This window comes from Drosophila elegans, unplaced genomic scaffold (genome assembly GCF_018152505.1).
Source record: "Drosophila elegans isolate 14027-0461.03 unplaced genomic scaffold, ASM1815250v1 contig_133, whole genome shotgun sequence".
NCBI classification, from domain to species: Eukaryota; Metazoa; Arthropoda; class Insecta; order Diptera; family Drosophilidae; genus Drosophila; species Drosophila elegans.
Window position 1 is genome coordinate 624,462 of NW_024545499.1, and position 16,039 is coordinate 640,500.

A 16,039-nucleotide genomic window follows, 5' to 3' on the forward strand; every position below is an offset into this window, starting at 1 on the left:
CACATTTTTTTTAGGCCAAGGGAGAGTTATTATTTTTTGTTTCATTCTTTTTCGAATTCGGGGACCCTTTTTCCATTGACCTTAGTTGTTGACTCAATCAGCAGCAAAAACTGTCCGAGATGCGGGATTGCTGGTACGTACACATGGAAAAAGTTCATATTTGAAATTGAAAGTATGGTAAATATAGACACCAATTTAAGTTACAAATTGAATACGAAAGTAAAACTCTTATATGATGTAATGGACTTAAATTATAAAATAAAGATAATCGAAAAGATCCATAGATCTATTAGATTTAAATTAAAATGTACATAACTTCAAGCGAATTTTCGCCAAAGGGATTTTACCCTATAGTTTTTATTTCTAAAAAAATTTGTCTGACCATCTAAAGCAAAAAGTTGACAGATAATTGAATAAAATATCTTCACTTATTATGATTAAGGAGCTTGTCAAATGGACCTTACAATAAGTGAAGACATTATGTTCCTTTGATTTTAAACTTTGTTTTGAGCAATTTTTTTAAAATTTAGAAATTCAACTTGTATAACTTTTTCTGACTAACGTCGTTAGCATTTTTTTCCAACTCCAAAAAGTATTTTTGAGATGCGATATATAAAAGCGGTCTTATCTCTTTTATCCTAATTTTTCTCAGTATACGATCTACAAATGTATCCACAGCTGTCGGCCAAAAGAGCTGAGAGAAGCCGGGGAAAGACTCGAGAGAGAGAAAGAGAGAGAGAGAGCATGCGCAGAGAGCAAACTCGGAGAGTGAGAGCCAGACAACAAAACGCGCTGCACGGGCACGATCGCAATCAGTTGAGAACGTGGAGCGCGCGTGAACAGAACTTAGATAGATTTACCTTTTGGGACTCAGATACATTTGCAGTGCGCATTACTCACTCATCCGCCAGATACGAAGATACATTTCGCAGTGCGCCAGACGATTGCAACTGGCAAACTGGATTTACCACCCAAAAAATAAAAGAAAAATACCAAAACAATACCCGCAACTTCAACTCGTGTTAAGTGAAAAACGTAGCCAATTGCAGCAGCAACAAAAAACTTACAAAACCCGAGCCATAGCGAAATAGAAAAAGTAGTTCAGAGCGTGAAAAATACGTTACTTGCTGCAAAAGTTGTGAAACGTATCCGAGAGATACAAGCCCATTGGGAGAGCGAGAGCGGCCTTAGCAAAGTGCAATTTTCAAAAGGCAAATACCATTAAAACATACATATAAAATCAACCAAATTCAAACAAATAATAAAGGCTGAAAAAATTGAAAATACCCAAATCAATTTTTCCATCAACTCAACCTCGACGACGATTCGCAAGACAAACTATTGTTGGATTAAAATATTTTCGATCAAGGTAAGTCGGTTTACATATTTTTTTTTATGGCCCTCATTAACACTCCAAGCTTAATACAAAAAAAAACCGAAAAACATTCCGAAGGTTTTAGTTGACTTGGCTTTTATAGTTGCTAGCTGTCGTCTTGCAGTCAAACCGACAAAAGTTGTCTGTCTGTTTTGATGTGAATCTGGCTAATTGACCTCCAAACTTGTGTTTTCATAACTGAGCCAAAACGAAACCGAGTAGTAGTTACAATTTGAAAGTTGATGAAGAGTTTTTAACCAGGCCCTTAAGATGTTAAGCTGGCATTTGCATGAGGAAATTGTTGTTTAGGTGCCATTATTTTTGACTAAAAAGTAAAATAGCTCAATATATCGTATGTTTGATTTGGTAAGCTTAACCTACATATAAAGGTAACAAAAAAAAAATTTTACCAGAGCTGATCCCAAAATACCATATTATTTTGTTCTGGGCACTAACAAAGCGACACTTAAAATGCCAAGACGGCAGCTGCAAAAAGAAATTTTGTGGCCAAGTCGATAAAGATGCATTCGGCTGGATGGTTTCGTGGTTTCCCCAGTTATTGCCCCGTTTCTCGTTTGTTCTGTTCTTCGGCTCCTCATTGAATGCGCGCGCATGCGCAAAGGATATGGATATGTGTGGTAGTAAAGGCGTCGAGGGTTGCAGGAGGCATTCTGTGTAATCTTTGCAGCTGCAGCACTGAAACCGAACGATCTGCACCTGGCCTCGCCCGCCTAATTAATTTCCCAGCTGACTCAGCTCCGGTTCGCCACTGCTAAGCAAAGAGGGAAATGACAAACCTCTGACTATGCCACTTTTTGATAAGCAATTGAGGGGCACTTACTTCCTGCTGACCCAACGGTGAGGAGTTAGAGCTCGGGCTCGGCTGCTTTGCCTCACTTCGCGGTGACACGTGCGAGGCGTGAACACACACCACACCCTCTCCTTTCTTCGGCCCCCCCGTTTTCGCTTATTTTAATTTACTTTGCTACTGCACATTTGACAAGACTCAAAGCGATTCGAAATGCATTTGGCGCCATTTTTCCGCACAGTACTTATATTTTTAAACGCATCACCGACAACAAGACCGAAAGTCGTCACACATCCGTCCATCACACATCGGGGGCCGCAATGCCAGACACTGGGAGAAAAGCTTGTGCCTAGGGAAAGCACACATATATTTTACCTTTGGAAATCACTCGTTTTATAATTGAAAAGATTGGTTTTATTATAGTGTCATTGAATCCACTAATAGAACCCAGACTTTAAAATTTAAATACTTGTGGTTTCAAAGACGTAATCTATAATTCATAAAAGCTATTTTCATTTTGTATACCAGGGTATTTTTAAGGGATTCTGGGATCATATCCTGCAGTTCATGGGGATTTCTTTCACTGTTTAATGGAAATGATGAATGGGTCTGTTGGGGGCAGACAGAGACGGCGAGACAGCGGGACAGAGGCAGAGAATGAGATGGCAATAGCAGACGTCAGGCAGACGATGCATTTTCGCTGCCTCGATGGCGTTACATGATTTGTAATATCAGCGAACATACGTCACAACAACAACGACAAGAGCAGCATGTACATAAATGGAATCCGGTTCGGTTGCCCGACTGCTAGACGGGCAAAAATGTATTTTTAACAATATTCAGCAGATGATCATCTGTCGTCTGCTGCGCTCCGATGAATGGACGAGTTTATTGCCTTGAAAGCTAGCCAAGAAAATGAGAATATAATTTCAACAAATTACCAAACAGCCCACTGATTATCTTGAAATATTTAGAGGATATAAAAAAAAGCTTATGGATTTCCTTGGATTTAATTATTCATAGTGTATATAATTTTTTACTGGCTTTTAATGACAAGTTTATATGTGTTACACATTTAAAACCGCAACACATTTTTGTTTCGACATTATTATAGATTAACAATTCTGATATATATTAATGACATTCGAGTATGTATAATATGTAACCAGTTTTGACTAAAAACATAAAATAAAATAAACTTTAATTATGGTGGTTTATATGTCATGCCAGCCAGCCTGCCAGATAAATTCACAAAAATTGTGATCCACGCAGGAGAATCTGTTTCGCTAAGCGGAAGCCGCTCGGAAGATGAAAAGGAACCCTGGAGAAAGAGGAAATTGTGGGGCATAAACACCCGTCGACAAAACAGACAAGATACACACTCAGACCCGGAGAATCACATATATTTGGCGGATAGCAAATTACGCACTTAAAGTGCTCGCCAAATGACAGGAAACGCGTCATTTTTACGAACTTCAAATTACGATTTTTTACGTTTCGTTGTCTTTTGCACACTTAAAGTCGAAAGTCGGTGTGCGTGAGTGTTGGTTTAGTGGCTGCTACTAAGTAGCACGAGAATAGCGAGCCCAGAACGCGATGTTTTCGTGAACGTAATTAAAACTGGCGCATTTCCTCATTTATTTGTGCGAGTGTATCTGCGGGCGTTTCCTTGAAAAAGGGACAAATGGTGGGGGAGTGCATCCTGTGTGTGCGCGCAGGCGGATATGCGAACGTTGCACCGACGACTCGACTTCCTGCCATTGACTTTTGTCAACCGAATAGTAACTGAAAACCATTTCCCTTTCCTTTTTCCTTTTTCCATTTCCATTTCCACCATCATCATCACCATCCACCAAAAACAAAGCGAAGCGTGCTGAGCACGAGCTACCGATCAACTCGAATGTCAATGCCATATGCTATATGTATGTAGGTATATGCTGTATAGTGCATTCCCCTGACAACACGAATCAATCACTTCGAACCCAACTCGAGCGGTTGCGGGTGTGGATGTGGGTGTGGGTGGGGTGAAGTCGGCGGAAGCCTCGCAGACAGATCCATTTGGCAATTGCTGACTAATCCGCTCTGGTTGTCCGCTTTTCCGCTTTTCACACGCTTTTCCCGGGCGTGGGAGTGGGAATCCGAAATGAACTTCAAGTGTTTTGATTGGCTTCTAACGTAGGCGGAAAAAGTGGTTAGGCCCGAAAAATATAAGTAATTAATATAAATTCATGAACACTTTGAATTATGATTATATAATATGTTTATCACAATCCATCTTTAAAATTAATAATATATTTTCTCACTGTGTATGCCTGATGGGTGGGATTCTCCGTTAATTTTTATGAACTTAAATTGAAATGAAATAATTGAATAGAGCAGATACAATTATGTAGTTCGCCTGCTGCGGACCGCCTGAAGATCGGCAAGACTTGGAGCTTGTTTATGGGTCATTCTTCACCGGGGGGTATCTCTAGAGCTTTGTTATTTTCACCTTATAGTGTCTAAAATGTCGCTGCACATGGCTTTCGAATAGTTTATGGTATCCGTTGTTTGACTCACTATTCGTTTTGATAGGCGTAGGACGCACTAATGGCTTTCTCTTCTTCATTAATCTATTGGACTTCGATAAGAGACCAATTTATTAAGGCTGCGTCGATTCACTCTGAAGTTTAAAAATCCCTTGTGTTGAGAAGTGAATAAATAATTCCGGTGTGCTAAGCATTCGTACTTATTTTTTTTATCGGCTTTTTTATTTTTAACAAAGTTTCGACGGGTAACTGTTTTTAATAAGTGAAGTTATTGATGTTATCATAAGTATATCCAACCCCGTTTCCTTTTCATTGTATGAATAACGCTTCGTGGGAATTTCTTTTTAGCTGGCAATGAGCGGTGTTATTAAAATCGCTGCGACTCCTTACGCATTTCCTTGAACGGAAGCTCTCGGGAGTGCTTCATTCCGGAAAACTATTAAGGTTCCCTTTTGGCGAGCTTGAAATCTCAGCGCTGGGCTTCCGCTGGCTTCTCTTCCCATTGCCATTGCCATTCCCATTCCCATTCTTACCCACATTCGCATTGACACCTTTTATGATCCGTCGGCGGATGTTTCGCTTGCTTTTTTTTTTTTTTTTATTTTTTTAGTGCCCCCGATCCCTTGCCATATACCCATTTCGGTGGCGCTTTGTTTTGCTCGCCACATTCGCAGCTGCCAATTGGGCTGGTAATTATTTCCGCTCCACTCTGTTTTGACCCCAGCTCCCCGGCTCGGCTTCCCCTGATCTCTGACCATGTTGTTTGTAATCGTAATCGAAGCTTGGCCTGTGTTTCTATGTCAGCCACATGCCGCTTGCCCGGAACCGCCCCCCGCCCCCCACCAATCCCCCCTCTCAAATGTGACCGGCGATCGATATGACAGCCGCTTGGTAATGATTATTCAGCGGTTCCTTTCGCATGCGATCCGCCTCGATCCGCTGACGCCGCCCATTCCGGCAACAAGGTCAGATTTAATAACAAAATATGAATTCGAAAAGGAAGTCCCATAACGGTCGGGCGAATTTTAGATACACTCGCTGACTTGAGTCTTTTATAGCTCTTATCTTAGCCAACTGATTGATTACGACTTTAACATAATATTTAGTACAAAAATATGTGACTATTCATCCACTACTAAGTGGCAACCATTTGGAATCATAATGATTATAATAAAGAATTATTAAACAAATAATAAACTATTTTTTACTGTAGTTTTAAAAATAATAGTGCTCTCAAGAAGGGTGATTAAAACGGTCAGGAAACAAGAAACACATACATCTAGAAAGTATTCGGTAATAAACTTGTTGAGCTAATCACACCTAGTGAGTAATGCCAAACCCATATAACCCTATAATCGTTGAAGAGAGGGTCATCATACTCACGATGTGCACAACGCGGCGTATGCGTATTATTGTATGTATTAGTAGTTATGTGCTTGTTTTGTTTTTTGCTGTTTCTGTTGCAGCGATTAAAACAATTGCCAGCTTGTGAAAGCATTTCCGTTGTACTAACTTCCCCACTGTCCCGCTTTCGCTTCCAAATATGAGTCATATCCATTAATCAGCCATTCTTTCTCCAATTCCAGAGCAAGCACCCAACGAACGGAAGCGCAATGCAAGTGGAGGCCAGCTATCCGAAATACGCCGGACGTGTGCCACCTCTGGACCTCTCGCAGGTGAATGCGGGTCAGGATTTGTGGGGCGGCAACGGTAGTGGCACGCCCTCCGCCAAACGCCACCTGCTGCACCATCCCTACCAAATGCTGGACAAGTGCCGCGGGGGAGTGACCCTGATCAGTGCCTCCTCCTCCTCCTCCTCCGATGACAACAACAATCGCCTGATGGGCGGCGAGGATGGAAACACCAGTCTACTACATCCCATGGGCTCCGATGGTCTGCCCTTGGATCCGCGAGACTGGACGCGGGCCGATGTGTGGAAGTGGCTCATCAACATGGCGGTGTCCGAGGGACTGGAAGTCACGGCCGAGCTGCCCCAGAAGTTCCCGATGAACGGCAAGGCCCTGTGCCTGATGAGCCTGGACATGTACCTGTGTCGCGTTCCCGTGGGCGGCAAGATGCTCTACCGCGACTTCCGGGTGCGACTTGCCCGGGCAATGGCCCTGCTCTCGTAGGTACCGCCACCGCCACCGTCACCGCCACCTCACGGATACGGATACCCACACCTCTCTGGTTGTATATATCTCTAGGATTTGGTTAGTCTAGCCTAGTTCTGCTAGTTGTAATGCCTAGTCGCTAGTGCTCTCGTTAGTTAGGTCTTAGCCATAATATCATGCATTTCAATGTTGTCAAAGATTGCTCCAGACTCCCATTTCATACGGAAGGAAGGCGAATGGAGTCGAATAAAATATAGAAAAGAGTGAAGTTAAAATGCTGTCCTATTAGTTATTTAAGTTCGCATCTGAAGAAAATATAAAATGAAATTTTATAACTGAACAAGTTGGTGTTTTTTTTGGAATCGAAAGGTAAAGGTAAAAATATAAATAACAATTTTTAAATGAACTAAGGTTCAAACACAAGAACTGCTCCGTACGGAAATCGTTAAAAAAAATTAAATATATAGGTAGAAAAAATCATTAACGAACATTAGAACACCGAATTTTATATTATTAAAAGAATATTTGCATGGTATGAAAAACTTAAACAAGTATATTTTTAAATTTTTTGATGAGAATTTTGTCGATTTATTTTGGCTAACAAATTATAAAACTTACTTATTCTTGCCATGCAAAATACTTTGAGTCGTTCTAGTGTCGTATTAGGTTATATCCTAAAGTTTGAAGAGATGAGTTTATTGATTTTGCCAATGGAGTACAAACATTAGGTGCATATTTCTCTAAATAAATTTGTATAATCGTTGACCAATTTATACCTATACTAATGTTCTATAAAATATATAATATAAAAATAAATATGTTGAATATTTTGGAATTAAGATTTTACACATAGCTTCCATGGGAACAATTGGAAAAATATGATATGAAAAAAGCATATGAAAAAAATTATAGCTCCGCTGTTTTTCAATTGTTTATTAATAGTTTATTATTTTAAAGTTACGGTTTTAATGTTATTATAATCTGACAAGCCGCCATTGGAACGATCAAAAAATGTAGCGGAAATTCATCAAAGTTTCGTTCTTGTTATACATACATTCGAAAGCATCGGAATGTTGTTGTGTTAAGGAATCTTAACTTTTGAAATAGCTTGTTTTCATTTATTTTTTTTTGATTATTGCAATGGGAGTTATATGATACAGTCGGACATGGCTAAATCAAATCGTCTGATTCCTTCACTGCGTTGCAAACTTTTGTCTGAAATTATTATAATAACTCTGCATGGGTAAATTTACTAAACCAATTTTTTTTCGAACAAAGAATAAATGTTTTTTAACTTACATACTTAATTCTTAAAAATTTAAAAAAAAATGAAAATGAACGAAAAGGGCCATTTTGCGCATGGCAATTGGTGCTAACCCCTTGGGTTTTTTGAATCTCTGATCTTTGCCCTCCTGTCCAGCGAAGTGTCTGCTAAGTAGTCCCAAAAAACCGATTCCGCACGGGTCTTTAGGAATACCGCTCTCTTTGGGACTTAATGTTCTGTTTATGTCTTTCACAATTCCCCCAGACGAACTCGCATTGACAAGTGAAATATACGCTTGCCCAATTAGCACATCATTAAGTCCCAACAAATGTTCTCAGATGAAAATTTGGACGGAAAGGGGTACGACGATGAACCCCACACTACTCACATTCACACACAGACAAGTGCAATAAACTCTTTGTTATTGCTGGCCAGAAGTTAGTGCTAACATTTGTTTAGGCGCAGGCCTTACATAGATCACCAGAAAGTGTTTATTTTCCTAAGTCTATTCTCGTGTGTTTGATTGTGTTTGATTAAAGAGGGTGGGGAAATGGGGGGGAAACTGGAGTTACTTCATAGTAAATAAGGGAAATCAAATAGCCAGAAAAGTATGGAAGTCAAATGAGGAAACCGGAGTTACTTCCCAGTAAACAATAATGTATTAGTACATAAATAAAGGAGAGAGATCACATTCATGTTTGGGTGTTAATTTAAAAACTGCTCACTATTTACTTTCAAGTAAAGAAAATATTAAAACATTCAAAATCTTGATTATTCTTTTTCATCATTCAAAAAGCGAATTTAATTAAAATGTCTTAAGTTTATAAGCACATTGAAATGTTCAATGTGGAAGATAAATTGTTTAACTGAAAAGGGGTTCATTATATCAAAGAACATAGTTATCTATATATTTAATAAGCATAAAAATGAAATGCGAATAGTTCATAGTTCTCAGAAAAAAAAGGAAAATCAAATAACCGAAAAAGCAGAACTCTTCCGGCAATTTACTTGTAATGGGTCCGAAATTTTCCCATTTAAATTCAGCTGTTGCAAAAAACGCAGCGGAACAATTATGACAATAAAAATAACAATAACGGATAACGATAATCAGCATCGGTAGTCAAATAGAACCCGGATAGATAGAAAGATACATCCGTGTGTTGGCGAGAGAGAGAGGGAGAGAGAGAGAGCGATGGCATATATACAAATTCAAAGCGCTCCATCCGCCCGTGCATCCGCTCATTTCATTTAGGTTTTTCTTTTTGTGCCTCCTATGAATGGGCAGATACACAGATGCATAGATACGCAGATACAGATACATTTGGATGCTCTTCCTGCTGCTGCTGCTTCTGCTTTTTCGCTCCATGTGGCTCATTGTCGCCGGGTTTTGTAAGTTTGCATTTAGTGCAGTTCGGTTGTCGGCTTTTCGGGAGCATCCGGGATGTAGTTAAAGGTAAAGGAAGTGAGACAAATGAGCCAGACCCGAGCTCCCTGGTCGGTTGTTACCTTGTAAAACAGAAACAGAAACCCAAACACAAACCGAGGCGGCAACAGATGTCGCAACCTGACACATGCCACGACCAGGGGCACAGTCCACGGTCATGTCCACCAGCTGACGCCTTTGCATCCGAAGAGCTCAAAAAGGGCGCAACAGGAATTTGAACTCCTATTACAATTCGGCAGAACCTGAATATCTACAATTTTGGGCAGGTCAAGTTAACTGTTCAACCAACCAAACCAATGGCAATACATTTAAGGGATCACATTTCGTGGAACTCTCATTTTGTATTTTATATTATTTTATAACAGTCGAATTTAACACAAAACATGGTAGTAAGGAGTGCACAAAATACAAGCTTATGAGATCAGGGCACCAATTTTCATTACTCGATTTTCTTTTTTACTTTTCTTAATTTACTACAACTATTTTTGAAATTATAAATTCATGTTTTTAGTTCATGAAAAGTGATCTTTATGGTAACACATTAGGAACTAAAACTAAAAAAAGTCGGATTTATAAGCTTTCAGTGTTCATTCGAATTCTAATCAAAGCGTTTCTAATTTCTTGTATATTTTAAAGATCATGAGTTTATCAGATAAGCCAGAATTATTTCATTGAACTTATGAAATGTTGATTATAAAAGCTTTGAAAAGTTTAATATTGAATTTTTAACATAGAGTTTTTAACATAAAATATACTTGTGTTATATTTTCTAAAAGAATCAAGGGTTTTTTTATCTTTTTAGTATTACCTAAGTTTTACAAAATTTCTTAAGCTCAAAAAACCAACAGTGCCTTGAGTTTGAAATCATAACAAAACGTTTTTAATTCCTCTCATAACAAGATATAATTGTGTAAAAATAGTTTTTACAAGAAGGACCAAATTTTAAAATGCAGTCAAGCAAAGCCTTTTTAAAGAGGTTTGTTGTGCTGAAATTGATATCTTGTTTTATTAGTATTTTTCCCACCTCAGTTTTATTCCCGTAAAGATCTACCAGTCGGCCAGTTCTTTATATATGACCTGCATATCGAAGCTACCACGGAACTCTTTTCAGCCGGCGTGTGATCATAGTTTAGTGATCGAACAGACCTTGGTTTCAGCCGTCGATGAGAAACTTTGTCCCTTGGAATATGCAAAAAGGCAGCGTGAAGCCCGTGAGATTCTTCTTAAGTCGCAAGAGAATCGTTATCTGCAGATGTGCCAAAGCCAGAATTCCGCGGACCAGGATGGTGTTCTAACTGATGAAGATGATGATGAGGATGGCAGAGAGCCAGTGCGTCTAAAATCAGAGATTTTGCTCACGGAATACCGGAGGCTGTACGAAGAACCCTCCAAAACGGCAATAATGGACACACTACCCTTGAAAGAGATCAGTAAATATGTGTTTTACTTTGCTAATGAGCTTATTTTATTTTGATTTAATTTGCTTAGAACAATACATGTCGCTGGCACTGAGTCTTTGCCTCGTGGCCGGCAGTGTGTTTATTTTGGTCGAGTGCGGCAACCATAACTATTTCCTATGACCGATTACCAAGATATAAAGACATATTGAACTGCGGCGAACACGACGAGCACAACAAAACGGCGAATCAAATAAATCATATAAAGACCGGGAAAATTGAGGAAATGCCGCTTATGTAAAGTAGAATATCCGCTGGCAGGCGAACGGAAGGCGAGGTGCGAAAACAATAAAAACGGACGGAAGTGGACAGGGACGGAAACCGACGACGGTTCCGTCGATCGTTATACTGTTTTCCGACCAATGCCGCATAATACCATAAACCACATAATACCACATTGACCAACCGGCTACCGGGCTTCGATGTTCGATGTTCGGTCTTCTGTCTTCTGTCTTTTGCCAATTTGTAGAAATGCTTTTTCCGCTTTTCCGGCGCCGTAATTGAATTTCGTTTCGGGTAGGAAATGACTAAGCCAAAAAGTCTTTTCACTCCGTCTTCAAGTGGCTGCTCGGTCGCAGGAAGCTCGATAGGATGGGTTTTCAATTGCATAAAACGAAAGACTCCAGAACTCCACAGCAATGTTATATTTTTTAATTAGTTCATTGCCTGCACTGGCGCGATATTTCCCACGAAACTCCGACTCCGTTGGGGTAAACAAATGAAGTGAATCAACAGAAAAAAAAAAACAGAAAAAAACATATTTATGGAAAGAGTTTTTGGAGCCACACACAATGCTGGGATAGCCACTTGTTGTTCGGTTCTCGTTTGTTTGTTCTGGTCCGAAAGAATATGCTAAACATGTTTGGGGCATCAGCATCAAAGAATTTATGATCCCAGCCCCTTATCGAACTGATGCACGAAGAAAACGCATCATTACGACCCACGCAGGTGACTCAGAGGAGGAGCGGATGCCATAAAGTATCCCAAGCTGAAATAAGGCGACGTTTTGGACACCATTAGTAGGTTTCAAAACGTTGAAAAAATACGAGACCCCTTGCCGAAAGGTCCCAAAGTATTTCTAAGCTTCGGGCGGTCCACAGCGGGAAAGTCAAATTCTGAAAGCGTAATTACTTAATTCCAAATTCAGATCTTATGTTGTGCCAGGCCCTCCCAGGGGGCCAAATTCTTACCGCTCACATTGGCGACTTCCGGCCGCGTTAGATGAAATAATACTTCTCAGCGAATTCAAGAGCACTTGAAGTTCAGCGGATTGGATTTCTGCGTTTTTTCTTCGGTTTTTTTTTTTTTTTTTTTTTGGGGGGCTCGGGTTCTTTCTCACTCCCACGCTCATGGGAGCTGGAAAAGCTGTGTGTGAATTGTTTTTTTTTTGAGGGAAATGCCCAAGACAAAAGTCTCAGGGCAGCTCAAGAAACTGTCATTGCCAGCAGAACCCACACACAAAGAGATACTGTGGCTGGGAAATTGTTGTGCATAGAGAGCGGTCTGATTGCCACACACCAGAAGAAGTTCATGGGAACGAACTTTGTGGCTCGGGTAAGTCAAGTGTGAAGGAACGAGGTGGCGGGGGGAGGTGGGGTCCAAGATTGTGAGGGGATAACATCCCCCCTCATTGCAACAAGTGCAGTCATCTATTAGATACGAGTACCAGCCATGAATACGATAATTAATGCGATCCTTCATTCATGATTCGCTCCTTGTACAAACGGCAATCAAGATGAAAACACCCTTTTACACAGAAACAAATGTTCATTTCGACAGCAGCAATTCAGAACTTTTAAAGAATGCGGCAATGATGTGTATTTAGTATTAACATTCCATTTTGAACTAATGAATCCTATTAATTCACATTAAGGGGTATTTTAGTCTAGAAGCTTGAATTTTAGGCCAAATTTCAAAGGAATCGATTAGGTAGAACTTGATATATCAGGTCCACCACCTCTAAAAAAGTAGTTTTGAGAAAAACGCGTTTGAAGATTAGGAAACGAATCTAAGGGCCCGGACTATGCGTCACCGAAGTGGCTGTGTCTCCAAAAATAATTAGAATTTTGAATAAATCCTTTTGGGACCATATTTTTGAAAGTCAAAACTAAATCGATTATTTTAAATTTCTAGACCACAAAACTCCCTTAACATCTTATCTATGTAATAATTCAACCGCATATAAATACAAGATAAAGTTATGTTTCTGCAACCAGACATAATTGCTAGAACGTATACAAAATATAATAATTCAACTTCGAGAAGAACCTATTGACCAAAAATTATTTATTTATACTTAATTGTAATCAAAGATGTTTTTTTTTTACTTTTTTGTAACTTTTACCGTATCTTAGAATATTGTGTATTTTTAGCTTAACTGAGTGGTTATTTTCGGAAATACCTTCAACCCTACCAAGATCCATAAAACTAGTACTACTAGAACTAGGAGAATTTTCCTCAATCTTAGTAATTTGTTAAAATTTTTGGATCATTTTAGTTTTCTGTTTGTAAAGCTGATACCATTACTTATGTTTAAAGTGGTCCTTATTAAAAAAATTCGGAAATTAAATTCAAAAAGACTCTTTTTTGCAAGTGTAGTTCATAAACTGCTCCAATCCGTACTCCCCCAATCTCCTGTACTTCCCATTCAATTGCTTGCTTATGCAAGGCAACGTGACTGTGTGGGCGTGTCATCACTTTCAATTTTGCGGCCAATTTGAGTGACACTTTCTGCCTGTTTGTCACGCCGCTTGCGTAGCCAAAGATTGTGGCACAAAGGGGCGGGGGGAGTGGCACCAGGCAGCAGGCAACAGGAGAAAGAGGGCTAGCAAGGAGGCCTAGAGACACAACTGTGTGTCTGCTCGTCGTCTGCCGCGCTTCCGTTTCCTGTGCATAAATTTTAATGAGCGAGCCAGATTCCCCTCCCCCGCCTCTTCAGTCAAGACAATATCAATTGAAGATAAGAAAATAAACAACAATAAAAAGTGAGCAGGAAAGGAAACCCTTGGCTTCGGCAGTGTCTCTTACCTTGACTTTCGCGAACCGTGCACAAAGTCACGGCAATGTTGGCCATAAATTGGCACAACCAGTTTTGGCCACGGGAGAAAACAAAAGAAAAGCCGAGCCGAGGCATTGGCCAAATGGATGAGGCTTTTACTGGCTTTCCCAACCATGAAATTTGCGCAAAAAGTACGTCAGCTGGAATGCAGGTGAGCAGACTGATCGACAGGTTGAGTATCTTGTAGGAAGAGCTGGGTAAAATATTTCGAAATACGAAGTTGTGATGTATTTTAAATAATACAAACAGTTTTTATATGTAGGTGCTGTTATATGAAACAAAAAATATGAAGAACTAAGAAAACTATGTTAAAAGTTTGGAAGAAAATCTTTAATGTAATTAAATTTGGCAATATTTTGTTATAGTAATATTTAAAGTTGTTTGTCTTTTTTTGTGCACCCCAAAGATAAAATTGTCTTTTTGTTAGAAAAATATTAGTTTTTAAGAGTATACAAAAATTGAAATAGAATAAAGTTTATAAGTACAAAAATAAATTTTTTATAATTTAAAATACAGCTTATCTAGGAAGCTCATATTTAAATTAACTGACCTTTAGCAGTTTTCTCTTTGTTTAAAAAGAAACATTTACTTTAAAAGCCCAAATTCCCCTATTTCGACACACTAATGGACCCCAGCTATTTTTCTGGATTCCAGCATACCCCAGGAGCTCTAGGACCCCCAGTTTTCTTCTCTCTTTCTTGCTCAGTCTTGGCCACACACCGCTCTGTCTTCAGTTGGCAATCGAAACTAGTTTTTCAGGTTCGGCGCATGGCTGATAACAACAATTGCAATGCACAGCGGACAGCGAACAACGGAGGACGGCGCATGCGCGCCAGTCTTGCATTCCTTCGACGGCTCTGGGTGCCCAGAACCCCCCTTCCCTTCGAGGCATTTGTGGAATTTTAATTGCGCAAAAACAGCGGAGAACCCAACTGCAATTGCAACTGATGCGCTGGGCCGAATTGGCTGTGGATGACGTTGAATGATGGTTAGTTGAAGGTTGGTTGCAAGTGAGAACATATCGCGTGATGGTGATAGATATAATGGCCCTGGACACAGTGCTCTTGGGAAGAGGAAGCCGGGGGGATCGCACATTGGCACCAGCCACGCCCCGACCCGAATCCCAAGACTGCCAGCCGCTGATTGCGCTGGCAAACAGAAACCAACCGACCAGAGCAGTCGCAGAGCAGAGCGCTCAGAAAAATGAGCCAGCATAAATAAACCAAGGCAAAGCGAAATAGAATAGACATTTGTATCTCTTGTTTGTGTCTGCCTCTGTCGCTGGTGTAATTGAAGTTGCAGAAAGCCAGAAAGCCAAATAGCCAAGCAGCCACAAAACCTAAACCTAAACCAAAGAGGAGAAGCAGAATAAGATGGGGTCTCCGACTCCGACTCCGTCGCCGTCTCCACGTAGCCAGTGGAGCGCGAGGCATGGCGCATACGGAAGCCATAAGCTGCAAGAGATTTCTCTTCGCTGGCCCCGCTCGACTTTCGGCGCTTCTGCTGGCTGTTGAACCCGCAGCGCACCACTGGAGCGCGATCTCCATCTGATGGTGATACTCCTCCTCCTCCTCCTGCTCATCCTCCTTGGCCAAATCACTTGCCCCGAAACGTGTTTAAGGATGCCATCGAAAATCAATCGCAGATGCAAAAAGGGAACACCGCCGAAAGGAAAGGAAAGATGCCCAGCACAAATAGCCGAAAATTACAGGAAGCAAAAGCACTTGCCGAAACGATCGAAAATCATTCAATTACGACAGCTGGCCCTGCATATAAATAATGGGCGTGTGCTTCCCGAAATATAATTAAGTAACCAACACAGAAGAAAAACAGATCAGTTCGGAAATGGTTCAAGTAAATCAAGTAAAATTAAAATCTGTTGGTGTTTTTTTAAGGCCAAGCCACATTAGGAATATGACAGTTTTTAAATTTTTGTATGTTTCTAATATTGATACATTTAAAAGTGTACATTTTAAAGAAAATATCACTCT

General features: G+C 40.1%; 2 protein-coding genes across 2 annotated transcripts; both read left to right on the top strand.

The window, feature by feature from the left end:
* Positions 1–821: 821 nt before the first annotated feature.
* On the top strand, positions 822–7,165 carry LOC108145186. Its single transcript, XM_017270427.2, has 2 exons — positions 822–1,369; positions 6,298–7,165. The coding sequence occupies exon 2, from the start codon at positions 6,325–6,327 to the stop codon at positions 6,841–6,843; it is 519 nt and encodes a 172-aa protein (XP_017125916.1). The 5' UTR covers positions 822–1,369; positions 6,298–6,324; the 3' UTR covers positions 6,844–7,165.
* A 3,231-nt stretch (positions 7,166–10,396) lies between these two features.
* LOC108145140 lies at positions 10,397–11,360 on the top strand. The gene is made up of 3 exons (XM_017270355.2): positions 10,397–10,509; positions 10,563–10,963; positions 11,022–11,360. The coding sequence occupies exons 1-3, from the start codon at positions 10,481–10,483 to the stop codon at positions 11,111–11,113; spliced, it is 522 nt and encodes a 173-aa protein (XP_017125844.1). The 5' UTR covers positions 10,397–10,480; the 3' UTR covers positions 11,114–11,360.
* The last annotated feature ends 4,679 nt before the right edge of the window (positions 11,361–16,039 follow it).